Genomic DNA, 20,355 nt, shown 5'->3' with positions numbered 1-20,355 from the left:
TGGGAGCACTGGGGGGGGGGGGAGGACTGCGGGGAGGAAAGTGAGCACAGCTCTGGGTGGTGTCACCATGCCATAGGTTACAGCGAGAGCCGCCGGGCTCAACGCAAACCCTTAGGTAGCTACGCTAGGCTGACACTAGAGACCCGTCCTCGTCGTCTCGAGTCTCACAAGTGGAAACCCCCCTCCCCCCCATCCCCAAAAGCAGAAGGAGTAATAACACCGTACGCTGAAAACAAGGACCATAACCAAAGAGTTCGGGAGCGGTCTCAGGAGCACAGTAAGGAGGTCATAAAGAAACGTCCCGGTGGGTGCATATGTGTGTGTATTTATATATATATATATATATCTGTTAGTAAAGAAAAGAGTATCTGTGGAGGTAAGGGGAAGACGGTAAATGTACAGGTTGTACAGGCTGGGTGGAGTGCCCTTGGCTGGAGAGGGTCGGGTGGTGCGGAGTGGAGGATGGTGGGTGGAAATTAGAGTGCGCCCATTCCAGTGACCTCAGACGTCAGCCTAGAATAGACAGGGGCAGAGAGAGGGGGGGGAAGACAAAAACAAGCGCTTAATAAACGGAGAAGAAAAGAAAACGTAGATCCTCCAGGGCAGCGCTGCTCCTCCTGCCTACGTCCCACAGGATGCACCTGCAGGCTCGGTGTTGTGCAGATGGATCCCCCCTCTCCCCATGTCCTGAACCTATCCTGATCTATCCTGAACTGGGGGAACGTGCTCGTTTTCTTTCCCCAGATCTCGATGTCTCACCGGGTTCCTCCAGCACCTGCGTTTGGCCCACTAGGGGTGCTCAGGAGGTTCGGGTAGGGCACAGCTTATGGCAGAGGGTCACCAGCCCGATGCCTGGTGGCCTGAGCACATGGGGCTTGGGGGTCCCCGTAGAGGGTGCAGGGGGCTAAAGTGTGGACCTGAAGACCCTCAATGATGCCAGCTAGTGCCTGCTCCTGGCAGAGATGCCACACACAAGGGGTGATGTCCCAGCACATGGTCTCACCCCTACCAGCATCCCTCCTACGGGGGGCAAGCTGCATTCCCAGTGTCCTTGCCACCAGCCCCGTTGCCCTGTCACCTGCAAGCTGCCCCAGCTCCCCCGTCCTGCTCTGCCTTTCCAAAGCAAGGGAGAGGCTGAGCCGTGCCCCATCCACCCCGGTGCTGGGCCACCCTCCATCTCTGCCTGTGGCTTGGCCAGCCCTTCCTGGTAACAGAGCCGCTCGGTTTTCTTTTCTCTCCTTCCTCAGAAGGTGGTGGGGAGGTGCCGTGGGGCCAGGCAGTGGGGAGGGCAGGGTGGCAGAGACGGCTGCAGGTTGGGGCAGAAGGGGGTCGGGTGCAAGGCAGGGGGGTTAGGGGGGGAGAGACCGCGCACACCTTGCCGCTGCTCCCTCACCCCTTCCTTCTTGCCAGCGCTGGCACGGATGGATGGACGGACGGACGGATGGACGGACGGACAGACGGACGGCCTTGCAGCGTGAAGCCAGTGAGACGACCCCCCACCCTCCCCTCCTTCCCCCTGGGCTGCTTGCCCGCTCGCCCACCCGCCTGCACCCATGGCCCCATGGTGGTGCCGGCGCTGCGCGGCCCGGCTTGCAGCATCCCCGAGCCCGGCACGCGCCGCCGGGAGACGAAAAGGACGCGATCAGGCCGTTCCCATGTCTGCTGTTTATTGGACTGCTTGGTTGACTTCATTCGGTGGGAGGGAAGGATTTTTGGAGGCCTGGAAGCACGCGGGAGAGGCTCTGAGGAGGCAGCGAGAGAGGGCCGGTTGCGCGGCAAGGTCCCAAGTTACGCCTTCCTGCCACCAGACCAGATCCGTCTCCGTGCCCTGCCCCAGTGCAACCTCCTCGGCGGGGGGAAGACAGCGATTTTGCCTGGCTACAAGCAAAACCCTCCTGAAGTGAGGGCGGCGGGCGGCCCCGCCGCCGGGTCTCACCTGGCGTTGATGAGGTACTGAGCGAGGCTGATGTTGGCAGGGGTTCCCGTGATGGTGATTTGGCGCTCTGATGACCCTTCCGTGGCGTTGGCGATTTTGATCTGTGCTCCAGACATCTGCCGAATTTCATTGATTTTGGTCCCTTGGCGTCCGATTATGCAGCCTATTAGCTAGAAAGAAAGCGCGGGGAGGGGGGGGGGACGGCGTAAAGCGCGGCTCAGGGACACGAGCACGACCGCGAGGCCGGAGCCTTCCTCGCCCTGCCCTGGAGTGACCGTGACCTCAGTGCTCACGAAACCAGGAGATCCCGCCTGAACACGGCCCAGGGCTCCCTGGGGTCAGCCTGGCCCCAGGTGCCCCCCAGCAGCTGCAGACACTCGCCGCTAACAGCTTCACATCGCTCGCCCCGTCCTGCCCTGCTGCCCCCCAGCGTCTCCCTCACTGCCCTGGGAGGAGGGTCCAGGCTGTGGCAGGAAAGGAGAATTTTACTGAAAAACACCTTTTGCCCTCTTGAAAAAATTAGTTTTCCTTAGAGGCGTGAATTTCCTCAGTGGTCCCTGAGGGTGTCTTGATCTTTGCTGTCACCCATTCATACATCAGACTGCAGTTCCCTTACGCACCACTACAGCTGGGTGAGGCACAGGAAGGTGAGCAACATTTCCAGCACAGGTACGAGGTCTTTCTGCATGTCCTGCTTGGCCGTTTGAGCGCCTTTCCAAGGTTACAACTGAGAATTTTGTACCCAGTATATTCATTCATCTCGTCAGCTGCTGGGCTTCTGCCGCTATCCATCGAGGTGCAGACCGCTCCCAACGGCCACTCCTCCTGCTGTCAGATCACAGCTGCCTTAGTGCTGTGTCCCACGTGGTGCTTAGATCGTAACGTCAGATGGCAACGTGTTTCTGGGTAGACTTCTTCATTGCAACTCTCTCTGCTAGGCCACCAGAGCTCCCAACAAAGCAGAGGGTTAGGAAGAGCAGAGGAATGACGATGCTGTTGTGCACAATGCTGTGCCTCTGTAAGCCTTAAGGGAAGCTTCACTGACAGCCCCCGGTGAAGGTTTCTTGGTTGCACAAAGCCAGAGCCAGTCCCAGCCATGTCCATCTCATCACCTTATCCTTCACCTGCCTGGAGCGCAGGCTGAAGGACCCGAATGTGCATCCGCTGCAGCAATGGGAAGGTATCAACTATCTCTGGGGCTGCAGCACGACGTTCAGCCCAACAGCCACCCATCCTGGTTCTCGCAGAGCAGAAATGGCTTGAAGAGGCTGGAGGTGCTTCAGCGAACAAAAATACATACATCTGGGAGCCTGCTCGGGGGAGAAGAGGAGCCAAACCTATTCAGAGGCTTCTGAGTGTCTCTGCACGGCATTCAAGTTTCTCCCGACAGTCACAGAAGTGACAAGCTGGATTTCACCACCGGGTTTCCTTGAACTCTCCTTTCTCTGCAGTGCGACCACGGTCTGCTCTGCACTGCTAAAACCTCCTTTAAGACACCCAAGCCTGTGCTCTCTTTCCAGGGAAGGTGACAGTGGCAATTTCAGAGCCTTCAAAACAACAGGAGGTATTTTCAGCAGGCAGAAAAAAAGACGCAAGCAGTGACATTTAATATAGCGCAGGTCTGATGTGAGCCAGGTTTTTGGCGAGTGAATGCTCCCAGTACTCCTGTGTCCTGTGGCAGGTCATTCAACACGCTAAAAGGCAGGAGAGACCCCTTTCGAGGGGTCCCCCAACACTCCCAAAGATGCCCTCATTGCTGCCAGGTCCCCCAGGCTGGCCAGCCATGGCCATTGCAAGCTGAGAAGCACCTGCAGGACTCCCGGTGGTCTCCCAGGGGGGCTTCCTCACTGGGCCAACAAAAGCTGGGTAAACAGGAGGAAGAAGAGGAAACAGGCACCAGACCCAATCCAGAACCCCCCGAGAAGGGTGGGCTGAGGGTGCCGGTAGTGGAGATGGAGCCTGGGAGCCGTTTCTCCACTCGCCCTGCTCCTGGTTCGGGCACAGGCTGGCTATCAACCCATGGAGACCACAAGGCCACTCCAGAAGTGAGACCTTGGGTCTGGGTGCTGTCTGCCAGGGCTCTGCATCCCACCTCCTCCCATCTAAGCACCCTGAGCAGCCTCTCTCCTTGCCCCTCTCTGTGACCATGACACCTCCAGCCTCCTTCTGACAAAAGTCTGAGTCCGATATCCACCTCACCGCAATGCCTCCGCTTGCAGGACCCAACTGCTGACTGCCACCAGAACCCAAACGCCACGCGCTGCCTTTCAAAAGGACAGATCCGAAACATCTCAGACCTGCCAGTGGTGTATCAGGCCGTTATACTGGGGCTGGCTTGGGAGCTCCCTCCGCTGCTGATCGCTGTCAAGTGGGCATCTTTCGTGAGCACTAAGTTCACTTGGGAAGGAAAACGGAGCACTGAGGAGGATTCCCCCTAGGAAAGCCACCAAGAGGGTAGAGACCAGCAGGTGCTTCGTGACCCCAGACAACCAGACTGAGGAGCTGCACAAAAGGCATGAGTGAACCCGGTGAAGGGGTATCTCTAAATGTATTTAACGAGCTCATACATTTGTAGAGTACATATATATACGTGTATGTATATATATGTGCATACACATAGACACACAGGCAGAGGAATCGCCACTGTACTTACATCATTGGGAATGGTGAGTTCATGAGTACTGGCCGGGGGACTGGCATCCAGACCTGGGCATATGCAAGGGAAAATGGTTACAGCTTGCAGCAGCAGCGCAGCAGCAGGTTGCTGGCACTTCCCCGCAGCAGTCGACATTGCAAAGGCTGCATCCTGCTCCGGGGCCGGGAGGGGAAGGGGATCACACACTCTGGTACAAGGAGGAGGGAGACGGTTGCTACCTGCCTCATCTGCAGTGGGCTGCCACCTTCCCCTGTGCCCCTCGACCCTCGGTCCCCATGTGAGACTGGCTCTGGGGAGGTCTGCGCAGCACAAGGCTGCAGCCTCCCCCGGAGGGCTGGCGGGGGTGGGAGAAGGAAGAAACCCTGGAGGCAGGGTTTCCACACACCCTCCAGCCCTCCCTGAGCACATCATTCTTAGGAAAGCAGCCCAGCAGCTGAAATGCTGAGCTTAAGCCAGATCTTGCTAAGATACGCATGCTGACTGGACTTGGGACCGACGGTCCCTCTTAGTGCAAGGCAAACAACATGCCGGTGGAGAGCCTGCTTCCCTACAAAACCATGTGGAAGCACACTGCCAGCAGCAAGGAGTGAATGCAGCAGGGTGTTTCTTCCCAGCTTCTCCCTCCTTCATGGTGGGAAAGGCTGCAGACCATCACACACATGCAGCTCCACGTGAGAGCATGGCACAGCACTCCTAGCCGGGTTTAAGCCTGCTTTTCCCACTGGTTTCCATATTAAATCACCTCATTGCTCAAGTAGGGACATCCTATTCCAAATCTGTAGGACAGAAGCTGTCTGGTAGCTAATAGGAATTTGCAGCCTCAGCAGAAAAACCTTATCTGTATAACATAAACTACCAAGAAAAACCTTATCTGTGTAACATAAACTTTTAAGAGCAATGTGCGCTGGAGTCCAAAAGACTGCAATGTGTGTTTGAGCAAAGAGAGGAGGAATAAAGGGGGTGCAGAGAAAAAAAAAGCAGCAGGAGACTGGAACTGCTGTGCTGCTGTGGAATAACTCAGCTGCACTAAGTCCCTGCTCACAAAAGCCCCAAGGGGCTTGTGAACCCCTGGGAGCACCAAGCATCTACTGCAAGCCACTGCCGGGTTTTGCAGTCTGTGCTTCCCTCTGCACTACACAAGAGGGGCTCCGATCAGTTCTGAGAGCAACAACAGCCTTGGGTTTGACACCCAGTGGGTGCGAACCGATGCCTGCCTGGGTACTGGACCTGCCCCAGAAGGTGTCTGCTGGCGGCCGCGCGTTCCCAAGCACTGCGCCTTGGCATGCAGGCTGCACACCAGACCCCTCGCAGGAGGTCTCTTGGACCTATTTCTTGTCAGGAACACAAGGAAAAGCAGGGGATGGGGACACAAGCCCAGCCCTACCTGCCGTGCTGGCGCCAAAGCCTGCACAAAATAGCTCCTGCCTGCATTTCACGCAGCAGGCAGTGCTCAGCGCTGGCTGCAGAGCACAGGAAGGGGCACTTCACCAGTGCCTCATCCTCCCTCTGCAGTGCTCATGCACAGAGCGAGCAGAAAGGGCCAAGCCTTTCCACGTGCTCCTGCAGAACCAGTTCCCAAGCCACAGCCTGGAAAAACTCCTTCCCCCTGCTCCCTGGAGCCCTCCACAGATGTTCAGTGTCCTCCACGCATGTGCTGTCACCTCCACACCTATTTCCCACCCCAGCCCCCCACTGCCTCTCCCAGCTGCATTTTGGGGCATCACATCAACCCCTGCGTCACCACAGCCGTAACATCCTTCTCCGTTACTGGGGGATTGCTCCTTTTGGGATACTGGGATACTCGCCTCTGACATGCACATCTAACCCCTCTGGATGCAACATGGGGAATCACCGTGTTCGGCCAGGTCAGGATTAATGCCATGGGTGATTGCAAGGGGTAAAGTAGGGCACACAGAGAACAAGGCTGCGCAGAGACAACAAGAAATCTGTTTTTGCTACCACCTGGTGGGGTCTATTTCCATGGTCTATGCTTGCTTTCACGGTTGGGCGATGCCCCTAGATGCTTTCGAGGCAGGCAGGAAGCGCACCCCGGCATGTTCGGGAGGTCTGGCTCCCCTCGCTCACGAGCCTGCAGGTCTCTGGATCATCCCCCTGAGCAACAGCGGGGTATAAAAGCATGTTCAGCACATACGGATGAATGTGCAGCTGCCAGGGACATTTGAAATGGAAATTTTTCCAAGATTATGGCCATGCTTCGTCTCCTTGGGGTCCTGTTCCACTAAAAATGCAGCTCTCCTTGAACGGCTGAGAGACAGCTAAAATGCTATTTCCATTCCCACAAGCATTTTTTCTACTGTTTCTGGGCGAGGTTTATGCAAAATTAAATGGAAGAATAAGGGCGGTGACCCTGATGTCTTTCCATTACGGAGATGGCAGCCATAGACAAACATCAAAAACCAGGTAAGGAACTAGAGGTGCTTTTCTTCGGGCGTGCTGCACGGAGGGAGATGGCAGGCACGGTGCTGCCTGGTCTCTACCTGCCCACCAGAAAGCATGCTCACTTCTCCACAAACAAGACGATTTATCCAGGATCACAACAACGGCACAGTCCTACTTCAGAAGTACTTTTCAACAGCCGCCTACTGATTTCCCTGTAGCTTTGTGTTTTACCTGATGATTGGCCCATCAGATTTTGAGCTTCTTCGGAGGAATGTAAGGGCAGCTTTTCTCCTGAAGAGCAAAGAAGAAACAGATTTAATGCTTTTGCCTTCGAGGAGATAAGCAATGTCACTTCATCTAGGAAGCTCAAAATATGATGAACATTTACTGTCAGAAAAGGCATTTCCATTTGGCACCTCGACCACTGAGCAAATGAAGGCGCTTTCAGCATCGCCATCCCCTGTGCTCTATCTGCTTCCTAGCTGACCACGGGACACAGCGCAGGATTTGCAGGCCAGGCTGGTGAGCCACGCCAGCTCTGGCTGTCCTCCTGTCACTGCATCGCCTTCCCACTGCTCTCCCCAGTGCCGTCCTGCCCTGCTCCATCCCATGGGCACGAGGGCAGCATCCCCCGCCGGCGCTGTGGGGATGTCCCAGGGGTCTGGACGGGCACACGGCGAGGGATGCTGCCTCCTCCGGGTGGGGAAGAGCGGTGCTGGCACTCATCCTGCTGCTCAGAAAGCCAGCAAGGCTGGAAGCAGAGCTGGTGTGCACAGTTACGCGCTCAGCGTGCCCGTGAGGACTGCAAGCCCTGCACTTCCACCTAGTCTCCCTGCTAACCTATCCCTGTGGACATTGCAGTTTTACTGGTCCTATTTGTTTCCATTAGATACAATGAGTTCAGAAAGAGAGAGAAACTCTACAGGTAAGAAGAGAAGGATATCTAGAAAGGGCATGTGGGTACGTACCAGGGAAAGCGGGGGTGGTCTGTCCAAGGGGAGTAAAGGGGGTTTGCTGCATAGCCAACTGGTGGAGCTTGGTCAACTGCTGAGGGGTAGGAGGGACATTAGAGCTAAGAAGGTTATTGTCATAGAGTACAACAAGTCACACCAGAAATCAAGAACAAAATTATAATGGAAAAAAAAAAAAAAAAGAAACCAGGAAGCCATGTTGAGACATGGCAAAAACAACACTAACAGAAGGACTTGGCCTGGGTAAAACGCAATAGAGCCCAAATCTTTTGCAGAAGTGCTTGGTCAGGGTCTGAAGTACAATACCAGCAGGAAGCCCATTCTTAGCTCATCAGACATTTTGGTTCCCTTGCCGCACGACGAGCTGCTAAAGCAGCGGCGGGGCTTTTGTGCAAAGCATTTCCAGCCTCCACCTTCCCGTGCTGGCTTTTGCCAGCTGCTGCTCACCGCTGCGTGGCTTTGGAGCAGAGGGGGCACCTTGGAGGCACTGCCCGTGTGCCAGCAGCACGGAGCCCCGCTGGCAGTGCCGCACCGTGAACACCTCCCCAGCAGCCAGCGCTCTGGTGCTGCCCTACTGGTGGGGAACATCCGCAGGAGATGGACAAACCATCTGGCTCCATGCTGGCTGGGAGATGTGCCCTGCGAGCACAAGCCCTTAGCAGCACAGGGAAATGCGGGCTTCAGCCATGGCCAGTAGGTATTTCAGATCCCTGCATCCCTTGTTGTGCTGGGTATCTTTTTGAGCCCCACCAGGAAGCGGCTGCATAGGGGATTTTGGCTGGAATACATTTTGTGCTCTGCTTCGCTGCTCCAAAACTTAAAACAATAGAAAACTAAGGGGGTGGAGGTGAACAGGTCAGTTTTAGCAGGGAGCAGTCTTCATCACCTCCCGCTTGCTGGTTTCACTTCCACACTCGCTGCTGTTTAATTAAAGAAATATCACATTCTCTGCAAAATTAAACCCAGGTGGAGCTCTTCATTGCAACGAGTCCACCTGACAGGACACCACAGGGAACCTCCTGCGTCTTTGCCACCCTCCTGATACTGGGTGAGGAGGAGTGTGCTGGGGAGCTCTGGGAGAGCCCGTCACGTCTCCCCTTACTGGGACAGAGACACACAAATCCTTCCTATAATTGAAGCAGCACTTTTCTGAGAAATAGTGCTGATAGTGGTGCTTAGCAAGTGAGTACCCTGGGCAGTGCTGAAGCCCTTCAGGAGGCAAAACTCCCACTGACCCAGGTGGGTTTTGCCAGAGGGAGAAGATTGAGGCAGGAGCTCACATTTTAGCTTTGGCATTTGAAATGCTGCCACGGGTCTGCAAAAGGGGGCCACTAAACACAGAGACCTGTGAGAGCAAAGGCAATGCCCTGGAACCACAGTCAAGAGCAGTTTCTTTGCAGAGCAAGTATTTAAAATGACAGATCCTCGCGAGAGGGCTACAAGAGGAAGGATGGTGAGCACGGCCCTTGCACGCACGACTTTTTCCAAGTCTCAGCAAATCTGCCGGGAGCAGGGCAGAGAACAGTCAGCAAAGCACAGACACTGTTTTTCCAGTGCTGATTAAAGCCTAAATATTTTCAAAGCACTATGTTCACTATTAGGTTTTCTAATCCTGTCAAACAGAGGGGTATAATAACAAGGAAAATGCTTGCTGTTTGCAAAGGAAAACTGGGACAAGGAATATAGTGAGCTACCCTTGCAATATGCATCTGTATTTATCTTCTGTGCTTGGAAGATAAAGTGAAATGCACATGATTGAGAGGATTTCTGAGCAACAGTTACAAGGGGATATTCAAAGTATGCGTATTCTGGCATCACGTGGAAAGCCAACCTGCCCTCCATCAAAACCAGACAAGACCCATGCTCCTCCACTAGGAGCAGGTGCAACCCTCGCTCCTGCGAACAAAACCCAGCCTGCAGAGCAAAAGCAGCGCCAAGTCACTCCCCGACACCAAGGGGAGCGCGCGTGCACGGAGCCTGCCTGCCCTGCCTCTTGCCCAGCTGTGCCAGAAGCACTGCACCAACTCGAGACCCAACTCTGCTGCCAGCTGGAGGAACACCGAGCCGCGTCAGACCCAGCCCAGCCAACCTGCACCTTCTATCTGTACGCGCGGAGGTGCCAGCAACCCTTCCCTACGTGTGCCCCAGCAAACGCAGGGCACCAGAGCAGGCTGTAAGCAGGGGGTTTTGGCACGAGCAAAACCCAACCCTGGCACTGAGTCACCCAAGTGAAGACTCCCCCCAAAAAGCACACGTCCCTGCCCACCATGCACTGACAGAGCTCTCACTTTTTCCCCATCCCACCGAGACACCTCCGTAAGCCATTGGATGACCAATGTTTTAAGGACAAGGAGGGAATGGAAGGGAAACTCTTAATGTTTTGTTTGTTTGTTTTTGTTTTTGTTTTTTTTTTTTTTTTCCTTTCCTTGCTAGTTTTGATCATTTTGAGGCACAAAATGCATAGAGTGCGTTTTGTCTCATAACAAAGGGATAGCACTGAACGTTGCAAACAATTTAGCATCAGGCCAAGTCCTCAGAATTGATAAAGTTTAGTGCTAACAGGTTAAAAGGCTCCTGAAGGTATTACAGATACTACACACTGCCAGTTACTTCGAGAATATGCTATTAATATTATTGTCTAATATTAATATTATGTGAATTAACAGTAGCATGCAGGTGACATAAAAGGGTGTAAGAAAAATGAGGGTAAAACTCACATCCGGGTGTGGAATAGCATATTGTCCCTGAATTGTGTAGGCCTGCAAGAGAAAAACAAGACGTTAGTAGAGCTGGAAGGAGGTGGTGGCGAAGCCCTGCCTGCCCTGGGCTTTGCTCCTTGTCTGACGGGGGGCAAATGCTGCTTGCACGCAGAGCACACGCTGCTGTCAGCAGCCACCAGCAATGCAGGCTGGATCTGGGGCTGGAGGGGGGGAGGAAAGAGCGTTCCCCCTTCCCCTGGCCAGCCCTGAGGAAGAGGTCTGGCTCTTCCACAAGAAGCAAACAAATCTTCAAAGGTCCCAGGTCTGTGTCAAGGAGGAAGCCAAGGCTCTGGCAGGCTTCGCTGTGCAAAAGCTGCTCATCAGTCGGAGCTGTCTGTGCGAGGGGTGCACAATAGCTTCACCACTGCCCTTTGCACCTAAACGTGACTTTGGCATCCTAATAAGCAGGTCGGTGAAGGGAGCCTCGCCCTATTTCAAGGTGCACTGCTCCCAGCGGGTTCTCCATCTCCCCACCTCCTCCAGCACTCTGCTGAAGGCAATGCGCAGATCCACGCGGGTGCTGGCTAGGCTGACTGCTCACTGGTTTTACCACTGCTTGTAGCAATCCCTCCTCTTTTGTAAGCAACCTGAAAGTAAGCACCACTGTGGGTAAGAGCCACGAGAGCACCCAATGTTTAGGACTTAACCAGCTAGCAAGGTGCATCCCACTAGTTGACCCATTATTCATACAATTCTGAAAGAAATGGTGTAAGAGATGGACAGCACTTTATAAAGGGAGAGTAAAGACAGCCAGGAAAAAGACAAAAAGAAAAAAAAAATCCCTGCACCTCATGAAAATTTTCTGCATTGTTTTGCAAAAAAAGAAGTGTTTAGTGCCAGGAACAGCCCCAAAAGCCCAGAGGAGGAGGGAGGCAGAGCCCTGTGCGCAGAGCCAGCTTCCCTGTGGGATGGCACCGGCACTCCCATGGTGATGGGCAGAGGGGCTCTGGGAAGCTCAGCGCTTCCTGGCAGTTCATTTAGGCCTTTAGGTTTTGATTAGAAAACTTGATTAGAAGCAGTGAATTAAAAGGCAGGGAGGTATCTTCGGCAGATGCATCTCAAGCGTCTCACTCCAGCCCCAACCATGAGGAGCTGCCAGGGCTCAGAGGACGCATGGGGCTCGCCCAGGGTGGGCAGGGAAGAGCTCTGCTTCCCGAGGCACTCGCTGCCTCTTGCAGCATCGCCTCTGTGTGAGACACCAAGCCCCAGCAGCAGGAGAGGCGCTGCCCCCTTACTCTCCCTTTTCAGAGGATACCACTCACAGGCAGCTGGACCCAAAGCTCTTTCCCTGGGTGGCTGCTCAGGCCACACGAGACCCGTCCCAGTGACTATGAGATGCTAATTCAGCACGCTGCTTTGCGCTTGCCCTTCTGCTACTTATTGCAGATGGGGAGGACATGAAATAGCTTGCATGGCACTGCTCAGAGCACACCAGCTGTAGCTCATGCAGAGAAAAGTGCTGCAATGTCTGCACTCAGAGTACTTGGGCGTGGGGGAGAGGGAGCAAATCTGGGGGGTCCCAAGCCAGGCAGAAAGAGCTGGAGCCAGATGTGCCTGGAGATAGGGAGATCAGTGAACAATGTGTTGGTGCTGTCTCACACACACAGTTTGCACACTTCTCTTGCTAGGGGGTGCAGGCTGGAGGCACCGAGCACATCTCGAGTCCTCTCCTGGACTAAAGGTGGCCGCCAGGTGGAGGAGATGACCATGGCTGGCACCAGGTGACACAGGTCAGATAACTGGCCAACCTGAGGGTGCTCTTCAGGATTTAAGCTCATTCCTGACTCATTTTAAGGAAGTTAAATGCTCGTTACCTTAACTGAGAAACACATCAGCAACCAGGAAGACGTGCTGCATGTAGACTTACGGCACATATCGCACATATGTGCCGTAGGAGCTGATGGCTACTGAGCAAACTGAAACCTGCTGTCACCTCCAAGGGTTGCTAGAAATATCACATCTCCACCACAAGCCCTGATTTAGCCAGGTTTACCATGGCATGACATCTCCAAAGGCAACACAATACAGACTCTCCAGTGGACATTGATGAGCCCTGTCCTTGCAGTATGGGTTCCCTGCTGGTGGCACCAGATCAGCCGTGTGGCAGCAATGGGGACGACCCTCCCTGGAGGCTGCCCTGGAGAGGCTGGGAGGAGCCCAGCCCACCTGGGAGTGATTTGCACCGTGCAAAGCCACTTTAATTTGACTGGAGAGGCCAGAAAACAGGACGCTCTGGCCCATCCCCATCCCCAGCATGCCTGCAGAAAGCTTTTGGTCCAGCTGCCGTGGCGTGACACGGATGGGATGACACCATGCAAGTCAGAAGGCAAGAAACCTGAGTGCACTAACGGGCAGCGGCTGGTGCTGCAGTAAAAGGCTGAGGTTGGCAGTGGAGGCTGCAAGCGGGTCGGCTCTTACCTGACCACCTGCAAAAATGACAGGGGTGGAGGCGGGCTTTGGGCGGTAGGGAATGGTGGCACCTTTTGGTGGGGACTAGGAAAAGGGACAAGGAGAGGGAGAGAGAACATTAGAACAGCTTTTCCTGAAACAGCGGCAAAAAGAGAGTTAGAAAGCACCCGACGGAGCACGGGCCTCCGCCCCGTGCCTCCGGGGCCACGGCCAGCAACACCCGCACCAGGCAAACAGCATTTCTGTACAGGAAGACATGGGGGAAATGGGCATTTAAATGGGAGGAGGAGGACACCCTGGGGAGTTCCCTGCTGATGCACAGCACTCTCAAACACTTCCTGGACCTCTGCTGCGTCCCCCGCCTTTGCTCTGCTCTCCGCAGACCGAGCCTCCTGGTCTAGGCTGACGCCAGTCTGCGACATCCTCCTCAGATCCCCCACCACGACCCTCAAGACGCAGGGAGATGGGGAGAAACACGGCGTGTCACTGCAATGCCAGGCGCACGAGGGCTGGGCTTTCTGTCTCCGGATGCCACGAGCCTCCTCCATGCTTTGAGTATGAACAGGTGAGAACATCTCAAGTTGAAGGGACCCAGGAGGGCTGTTGAGTCCAACTCCATGCTTGTATCAGCAGCCTGACCAGCCCCACGAGACACCTGGAGCTGCTGCGTGCCACCGTGAGCATGGCTCGTGAGCATGCTGGGACCGAGCATCCCACCCAGATGATGCTGTCCGACCCCTCTTGTGTTTCTTGCTTCAGGGCTTGCTTTGGTTTCTCACTGCCCGGGCTGGCTGTGCAGCAGGCACTGCAGAGCGCTGTCATCGTGATCAAGACCTGTGCCCCATCAGTATGGGCAGCAGGTGAAGCCCACACGCTGACCTCGGCACGACACGTGGAATCTCCTGACCACGGTTCTCTCGACGTTGGTTTACTCTTAAACACAGCTAACAGTCCACAGAGGAGACCTTGGGAGATTTCTGGGGATCATGAGAGATTTCAGATCAAAGCTTTCTGATTCTACCACATGTGAAATGGCTCAGTTGCTACTAATATGTAAGGAAAGGCAATATAAATTACACTATCTTGCAGAAAATTCATCATTTTCCTCTACATTCTTCTGTACGTCTATCTGTAGCCAAGCATCATATTTAAATCTTCACGCTCAGTCCTATTCTGCAGGAAAGCTGCGTGATCAAAGCACAGAGTGTATAACCACAGACCTGCTTTTTCTTTTACCGCACTACAAATCTTGGAGGGGATGAGCAAGAATTTCTTGTGGTAAGATAACTTAAGACATAAACATTACAAGGAGCATATCTGCAAACTGTTAAAGCTGGGGGACTTGCCAGACTTTGGACTGCAAGAAAAAAAAATGCTTTTTTTCTCTTTCACATTGCTGAGCCAGGTAGAGGAGCTGCAACCCTTGTTTTTGGTTGGTGAAAACAGCAGCCACCCAAGACCATACAACACACACCGAGAGCATCACCTTGAGCCCACCTCTACCACAATAACCTGTAGCCACTGCATAGCTAAACCCACGCTCCCCTAACAGCACAGCGTGTCCGTGAGAGCATCAGTACCAGCAGTGGTTGGTAACATGCTCATGGCCATTGCTGCTCTTGAACTGAAGCTGCCTGTGTTTGGCATTGCCTTGTCTCCGCCAGACCTTGGTGTCTTCGTGTGAAACTCCTGCAGCAGCAAACACGACCCAGAGCCAGGCTGAGAGGCCCTGGGCACAGCCTGGAGCCCAGGAGGCTCCCTCTGAGCACCAGGCAGCACTGCTGTGCTGGGTGGGTGCTGCAGCCCTGGCACAGGCTGCCCAGAGCCTGGGGGGGCTCCTCCTTGGGGAGCTTCAGGAGGCGCCGGGACCTGGGGCTGGGCACCCTGCTCAGGGTGGCCCTGCTGGAGCAGGGCTGGGGCGGGTGTGGTCCCTCCTCATCTCAACCAGTCTGGCATTCTTTGAAACAGGCTCCTCCTTGCCATGATGGGTCTGTGAGATGCCCAGCAAAGCTGATGGCCTGTGCCTGTCTGCTGCTCGGAGGCACCGGGAGCGGGGCTGTCACGGTGCTGTGGCTGCGGTGGGCTCCTCCTGGAGCTTCTCCAAGGCTGCAGGCGTGGATGTGGGGCACGTGGCTGCAGTCAGTCCCACCGGTAAGCCATCTGTATGGCAGCATAGCTCCACAGCAGAAAGTATTTGAGGAGAATTTCTGCCAGAAAACTGCACCCTGACCACATGGCCATGTGCTCTGTGGTCCCTGCTCTCCACCAGCCTTCCTCACTACCTCCTCCCCTCTGCCTCACTGGAGCTCAGGCTGGCAGGCGTGCCCACAGCTCCCTTCCCTCTGCACCCCCTCAGCTGCCCAGTGTGGGAGATGCGCTGGCCACCTCCTCCCAGCCTGCCTGGTATCCTCCAGCAGCCCTCTCTCCTGAAACCAGCTGGTGCTGTGGCACAAACCATCTCCTTCGAGCACCCAACTGGTTTCCAGCTTGGCACTCTAGAAATAACATGTGAACACGGTGGGGAAAACACACTGGGTGGGTTTCAGACGAAGGTACCAGGAGATGAGAGTGGTCTGCTAATGCGTGGTGAACAGTGACAAGGACACGCTCCACAGCTGGCAGCGCTGTTGTGGTGCTGGTCGGGTTTTATCCTATATACTTTACCCCCTTTGTTACAGACTGTACCTCCAGCATCACCACACAGATCTGTTTGACACACTGGATAATTGCGTCGGGTGTCCCCGAGATTGTCACTGCCCGCTCCGTGGAGTTGGGCAGCATGTCCCCCGCCACTTGAACCTGAGCACCTGTGGACTGGAGACAGAAAGAGAGAGAAGGAGCAATCCCGATGCTGAACCCCTCTCCCTGCAGCCAGCTCCAGCTCCGATGCCACGCACCCCCAGAGAGCTGCAGCTGCCCTGTGCAAGCGGGGATGTGGCAAGTCCCGAGGGACAAAAGCCATGCTGCTGCTCCTGTGCCAGCTGGACCATCCTGGGAAGTGCCTGGCACACGATGCCAGCATGAGGATCCCTTTTTCCAAGGCTGCTCCCATTCCCCCTTGGCTGCAGATGGGCGCCGAGGAGCTGCGGTTACATGCAGGAACTAAGGCAGGTCTGATTTACCTCCCTGATTTCCTTGATCTTGGAGCCTCCTTTGCCAATCAGCGAGCCGCACTGACTAGCTGGCACGACCAGTCGCAGCGTCACTGGAGGTTTACTGGTAGCAGTGCTGTTGCTCATTGAGTTGGTTATGTCCTTGGGAAGGAAGAGCACAACGCATCAGCCCTTGTTCCCCAACCAGATGCCTGCCATCCAGCCCAACCCAAACGCTCTGAGCCAGTAAAGAGGGGTCACGTCCCCCAGACCCAGGCTGATCCCAGTTCTTGCCCATTTAGAGCTGCCTGGACCAGCCGAAAGGCTTTGGGACCAGGCTGTGCACCAGCTGAGCAAGTCCAGCGTGGGTTGGAGGTACCCAGCTGCACCGCTGGCCCCAGCAGTGGGCACGCCTGGGCTCTGCTTGCCCAGTGGGTCACCACGGCTGGACGCAGGACCTTGTTCTCTGCCCTCCCGAGGCAAGGGGCTCACATTTCTCACCTCCTCAAATTTGTAGGCGATCATGGCGAAAGCCTTGAAGATGGCATCGGTGGGGCCGGTGATGGTCACAATTCGCTCAGGGCAGTTTCCCTCCGAGATGTTGATTCTTGCCCCGCTCTGCAAAAAAGAAGGGCAGCCCTGGAGCAGCCACAGCCAGGAAAATTGGGGGGGATGTGCTGGAGGCACGGCCCTTTCTTTGGGTTGTACCCTGCCTGCACTGCTCAGCACACAACCGTAGGAACTCAGAGAGCCCCAGGAGTAATGACTCACTTGGTCCCTGGTCACCACCTGAAGACATCCCGTCTAACCTTAGAAAGTCCTCCCCATGCCCTGACACAGTGCTTCCAGCCCTGCCTCACCCTGACCCTCAGAAAGGGCTTCTGAGCACCCACCTTGGGTCTTTTACAGCAACACAAACCCATACCATCAAGGCAAGCCTGGCTCGTGGCATCACTGCTTGTAAAAAGAGGAGTGCTGCTTACAGACCTGGTGACTCTTTGGTAGCTAAAGGCACAAAGACCTTAGATAAACTGAATCTCACAAGAGACTATATTTCACTGTTTCATGGACAGCAAGCTCTAGGCTCTGGAAAGTTCCCATTAAATGTGATGGGAGCTTGAGTATGGAAGGATAAAGCTGGACAAAAGAGCTTAAGGGGACAGCCAGCTTGGGTGTCCTTGCAAGAAGGCTGAATGTGGAGTCACAGCCACACGTCTCTCACAGGGCAATGAGCCTTTGGGACAGCTCTGGCCCTCCCCACTCCTCATCCCTCCATTACAAATTATTTTATGGATCCGTGCTGCTCACCTCCTCACGCATCTTCTTCACGGTCTCTCCTTTCTGAAACAAGAAGCAGAGACACAGGTCATCATGGCAATTCATGACTTTCACCTTCAAAACAACCTTTCCAAACACGCATCTCTCAAATACACAGCAGCACAAATATTTGGGCAGCTCTGTGGAGCTCCATCCCCATGTGATGGGTGGGCTGAAGAGCTGATGCTCCAGGTACATCCACCCCTTCGTAGCCCTGCTCTCATGTCTGTAAGGCACGAATCAGACAAAATAGCACAACTGCAACTTCCACCTTCCTTTCTGCGTTTTCTTTTAGGAGGAAAACTGCAAGGAAACGCTCAGGAACTGGCCAGAAAGCCATCCCACATAGCCAGGACTTTACAAACCACCATGTCAAGCACCACGATGCAGAGCACCTCATGAAGCTTTCTGCACAGGAAAGCCTCAGAGGGAAAAATTTAAACTGCATCAAATTTCTTAACATTCCTTAATGAATCTATTCCATTTACATTTCCAAGCAACATGATGACAAGCACCTATTCGTCACCAGAGTGAAGCAGCCAGGAGTTGTACTAGACAAGCTGCCTTTTTTGGGGAGCAGTCTTTGACCTCTCTGTGGGTATCTCGCCGTTGCTGTCATACAAATGCATTTCACGCTGACCCAATGTTTAAGGGACATTAGAGGATGAGGTGACTGGCATATACCCCGTCAGAGGCAGTGAATGCTGCAGGTAATTCAGAGAGTGTCTAAATACATGTTTAAAACGTGTCCTTACCTTTCCAATGATGCTTCCGACTTCCTACAAAAGAAAAACAACAAACACGGCATAAATGACGCTGCAAGATGTAAAGATAACCCGGGCAGGAGAGGAAGGCAGGATGCCACCCCTCCTGGGAGCTGTTACCTTGCCGTGCATCAGCAGCCGGATGGTGAGGGTGACGTTCAGGCCGCCTTCGGAGACCTTTGACTCCATTTCCTACCGGGGACAGGAGACGGCGTTAGCGGGAGGGGAGCCCCGGCGCAGGAGGAGGCAGCAGCACAGCCGTATCACCTGGGGGCAGAGGGGGAAGGATGGGTATGGCTCAGACAGGCCTGTCCTTCCTCACAGCTTCGCCACCACCTTCACACAAAAGCCATGGCAGGATCAAAGACCCAAGTGACTGAAGTGGCATTGCCAGATGCCTAAAAGGAAGCTGAGCCTGTGGATGCAGGAGCAGGGAGCTCCTGCAGCCCGGCCCACGATGGAGCAGCCTGGCCAAAGACCAACTGCAGAGTTGGGACTTTAAAAGACCCAGGACACCAACCCAGCAAAACAAAATTCACCATTCCAAGCATGAATGGACACTCAGAAAATCTGGACCAGTGGGTTTTGTAAAAGCCAGCTCTTCAGTTACTGGGAAACGCCCATCAGATCCCAAGAGCATGGAGAAGAAAGGACCACGATGGTGCCTTGATTACCAAAATTCTCTTTTAACATCCAGGTCTGTGGGGTGGCACTGTGTCTGAGGAATACGTGTCATTTCCAGCCACACATGCCTTTCATGTATCTAACAAAACCTCTGCCAGTTTCCCAGGCACTGGCATGTTCCTTTCCCCTTACATTCTCTCCTTTTCCTCCTCTGCCCTCTAGAGGGAAAAATGCCACTGGAATTTTGGAGGCAGGGGACAATAAATCACAGCATGGCAACAAATCCTCCCTCTCCTTTCCTGACAGCTCCTCAGTGGCATCCCTGCACAAGGACCAGGCACATGAAATGTCTCCTCAGCCTACTGCATGGGGAGACTGGTCCTGTGTCAGAGGAAAGTCCCAGCATCCTCCTACGTGCAATGCTGTGAGATTCATAGCAATTCTCCTCCATGTTATTTAATCCCTTAGTACATGTCAGATGGGAGATTTTTCATCCCTGTCACAAGCATCTGGCATTTTCCTTTGCTCATGCAGGGACTTATTTGGCCAAAAAAGTGTCCCTTACGTGTCCCTTTGCCTTCACCAAATGCCCTGCAGCATAGCCACTTACTGCTGCTGCGTCTGCCGCCCCTTGCTCCCCATCCTTTGCTCACATGAGGGACCCCGAAGCTGGCTGTTATGTAAATGTTTCCAATTGATTGAAAAAGTGGGTCATGTGTTAGCCAAATGCTCCTGGCTTTAAGATTTATCAGCATTATTAAATTAAACACGCTTCATGCTCCAGCGAGCAGGAAAGCTACATTGGCCTTTTCTTAATCATACTAGTGAAAGGTAAGTCTTTTATATGTGAGTTCATAAATGCAGTAGAAATGATGGGAACAATAAAGCAGAGGCATTTATTGTGTACGTGTGTCCCCCCTTCTTGCCCCCACAACGTTATTCATTCTTCATGGACAAAGTGCTGAGAAAAAAATCTCCCCCTAACGCCATTTTGAGCATTTCAGAGTATTCTCAGTCCAAAGAGACTCATCTCCTAGGACCCTTCCTCTTCACAGGGCCAACAAGCTCTGCCTAGTTCATGGCAGAATTTCTTCAAAATTGTTTCTTTGTCCTTCCACCCAAAAGCCCTGAGGACACCATTACATGCAGCCTGGTGGATGAAGCAGACAAAGAGCCCAGCCCTAGCCCTGCGCACAGTAGGTGCAGTCCTGCAGGGGTCAAGGACATGGCACCATGAGACCAAAGAGCAGAGTTTGGCCCCAAAATGGAAGACACACCCAACGCTGATCTGTCCCTGAACATTTTTCTAAAGGATGACCCTATTGCAGAATGAAATAAGGGTTTTTAAATCCATCTGCGTTTTGGAAGAGGGCTTGGAGAAGACATCATCGACACTCGGAACAACCTCGTCCTTCGCCCCTCCTTTG

The 20,355-nt window shown here is 54.1% G+C and overlaps 1 protein-coding gene across 9 annotated transcripts; it reads right to left on the bottom strand.

Annotated features, from left to right (window-relative positions):
- Positions 1-357: 357 nt before the first annotated feature.
- PCBP3 (poly(rC) binding protein 3) lies at positions 358-18,496 on the bottom strand (the record flags this gene model as incomplete). 9 transcript variants are annotated; one of them, XM_082763958.1, is made up of 13 exons in its annotated part: positions 358-513; positions 1,937-2,106; positions 4,590-4,642; positions 7,224-7,283; positions 7,961-8,039; positions 10,681-10,722; positions 13,141-13,215; positions 15,817-15,945; positions 16,254-16,385; positions 16,725-16,841; positions 17,532-17,564; positions 18,296-18,319; positions 18,425-18,496. In XM_082763958.1, the coding sequence occupies 13 exons, from the start codon at positions 18,491-18,493 to the stop codon at positions 477-479; spliced, it is 1,020 nt and encodes a 339-aa protein (XP_082620084.1). In that variant the 3' UTR covers positions 358-476. The 9 variants fall into 9 exon arrangements, with proteins under 9 accessions (XP_082620084.1, XP_082620081.1, XP_082620082.1 ...); XM_082763955.1 differs by having other exon boundaries at positions 13,072-13,215; positions 15,796-15,945; positions 18,425-18,493; XM_082763956.1 differs by having other exon boundaries at positions 13,072-13,215; positions 18,425-18,493.
- Positions 18,497-20,355: the final 1,859 nt, after the last annotated feature.

This window comes from Aythya marila (genome assembly GCF_965140915.1).
Source record: "Aythya marila genome assembly, chromosome: 6".
Taxonomy (NCBI): domain Eukaryota; kingdom Metazoa; phylum Chordata; class Aves; order Anseriformes; family Anatidae; genus Aythya; species Aythya marila.
This window is presented reverse-complemented; position numbering and strand designations above follow the sequence as displayed.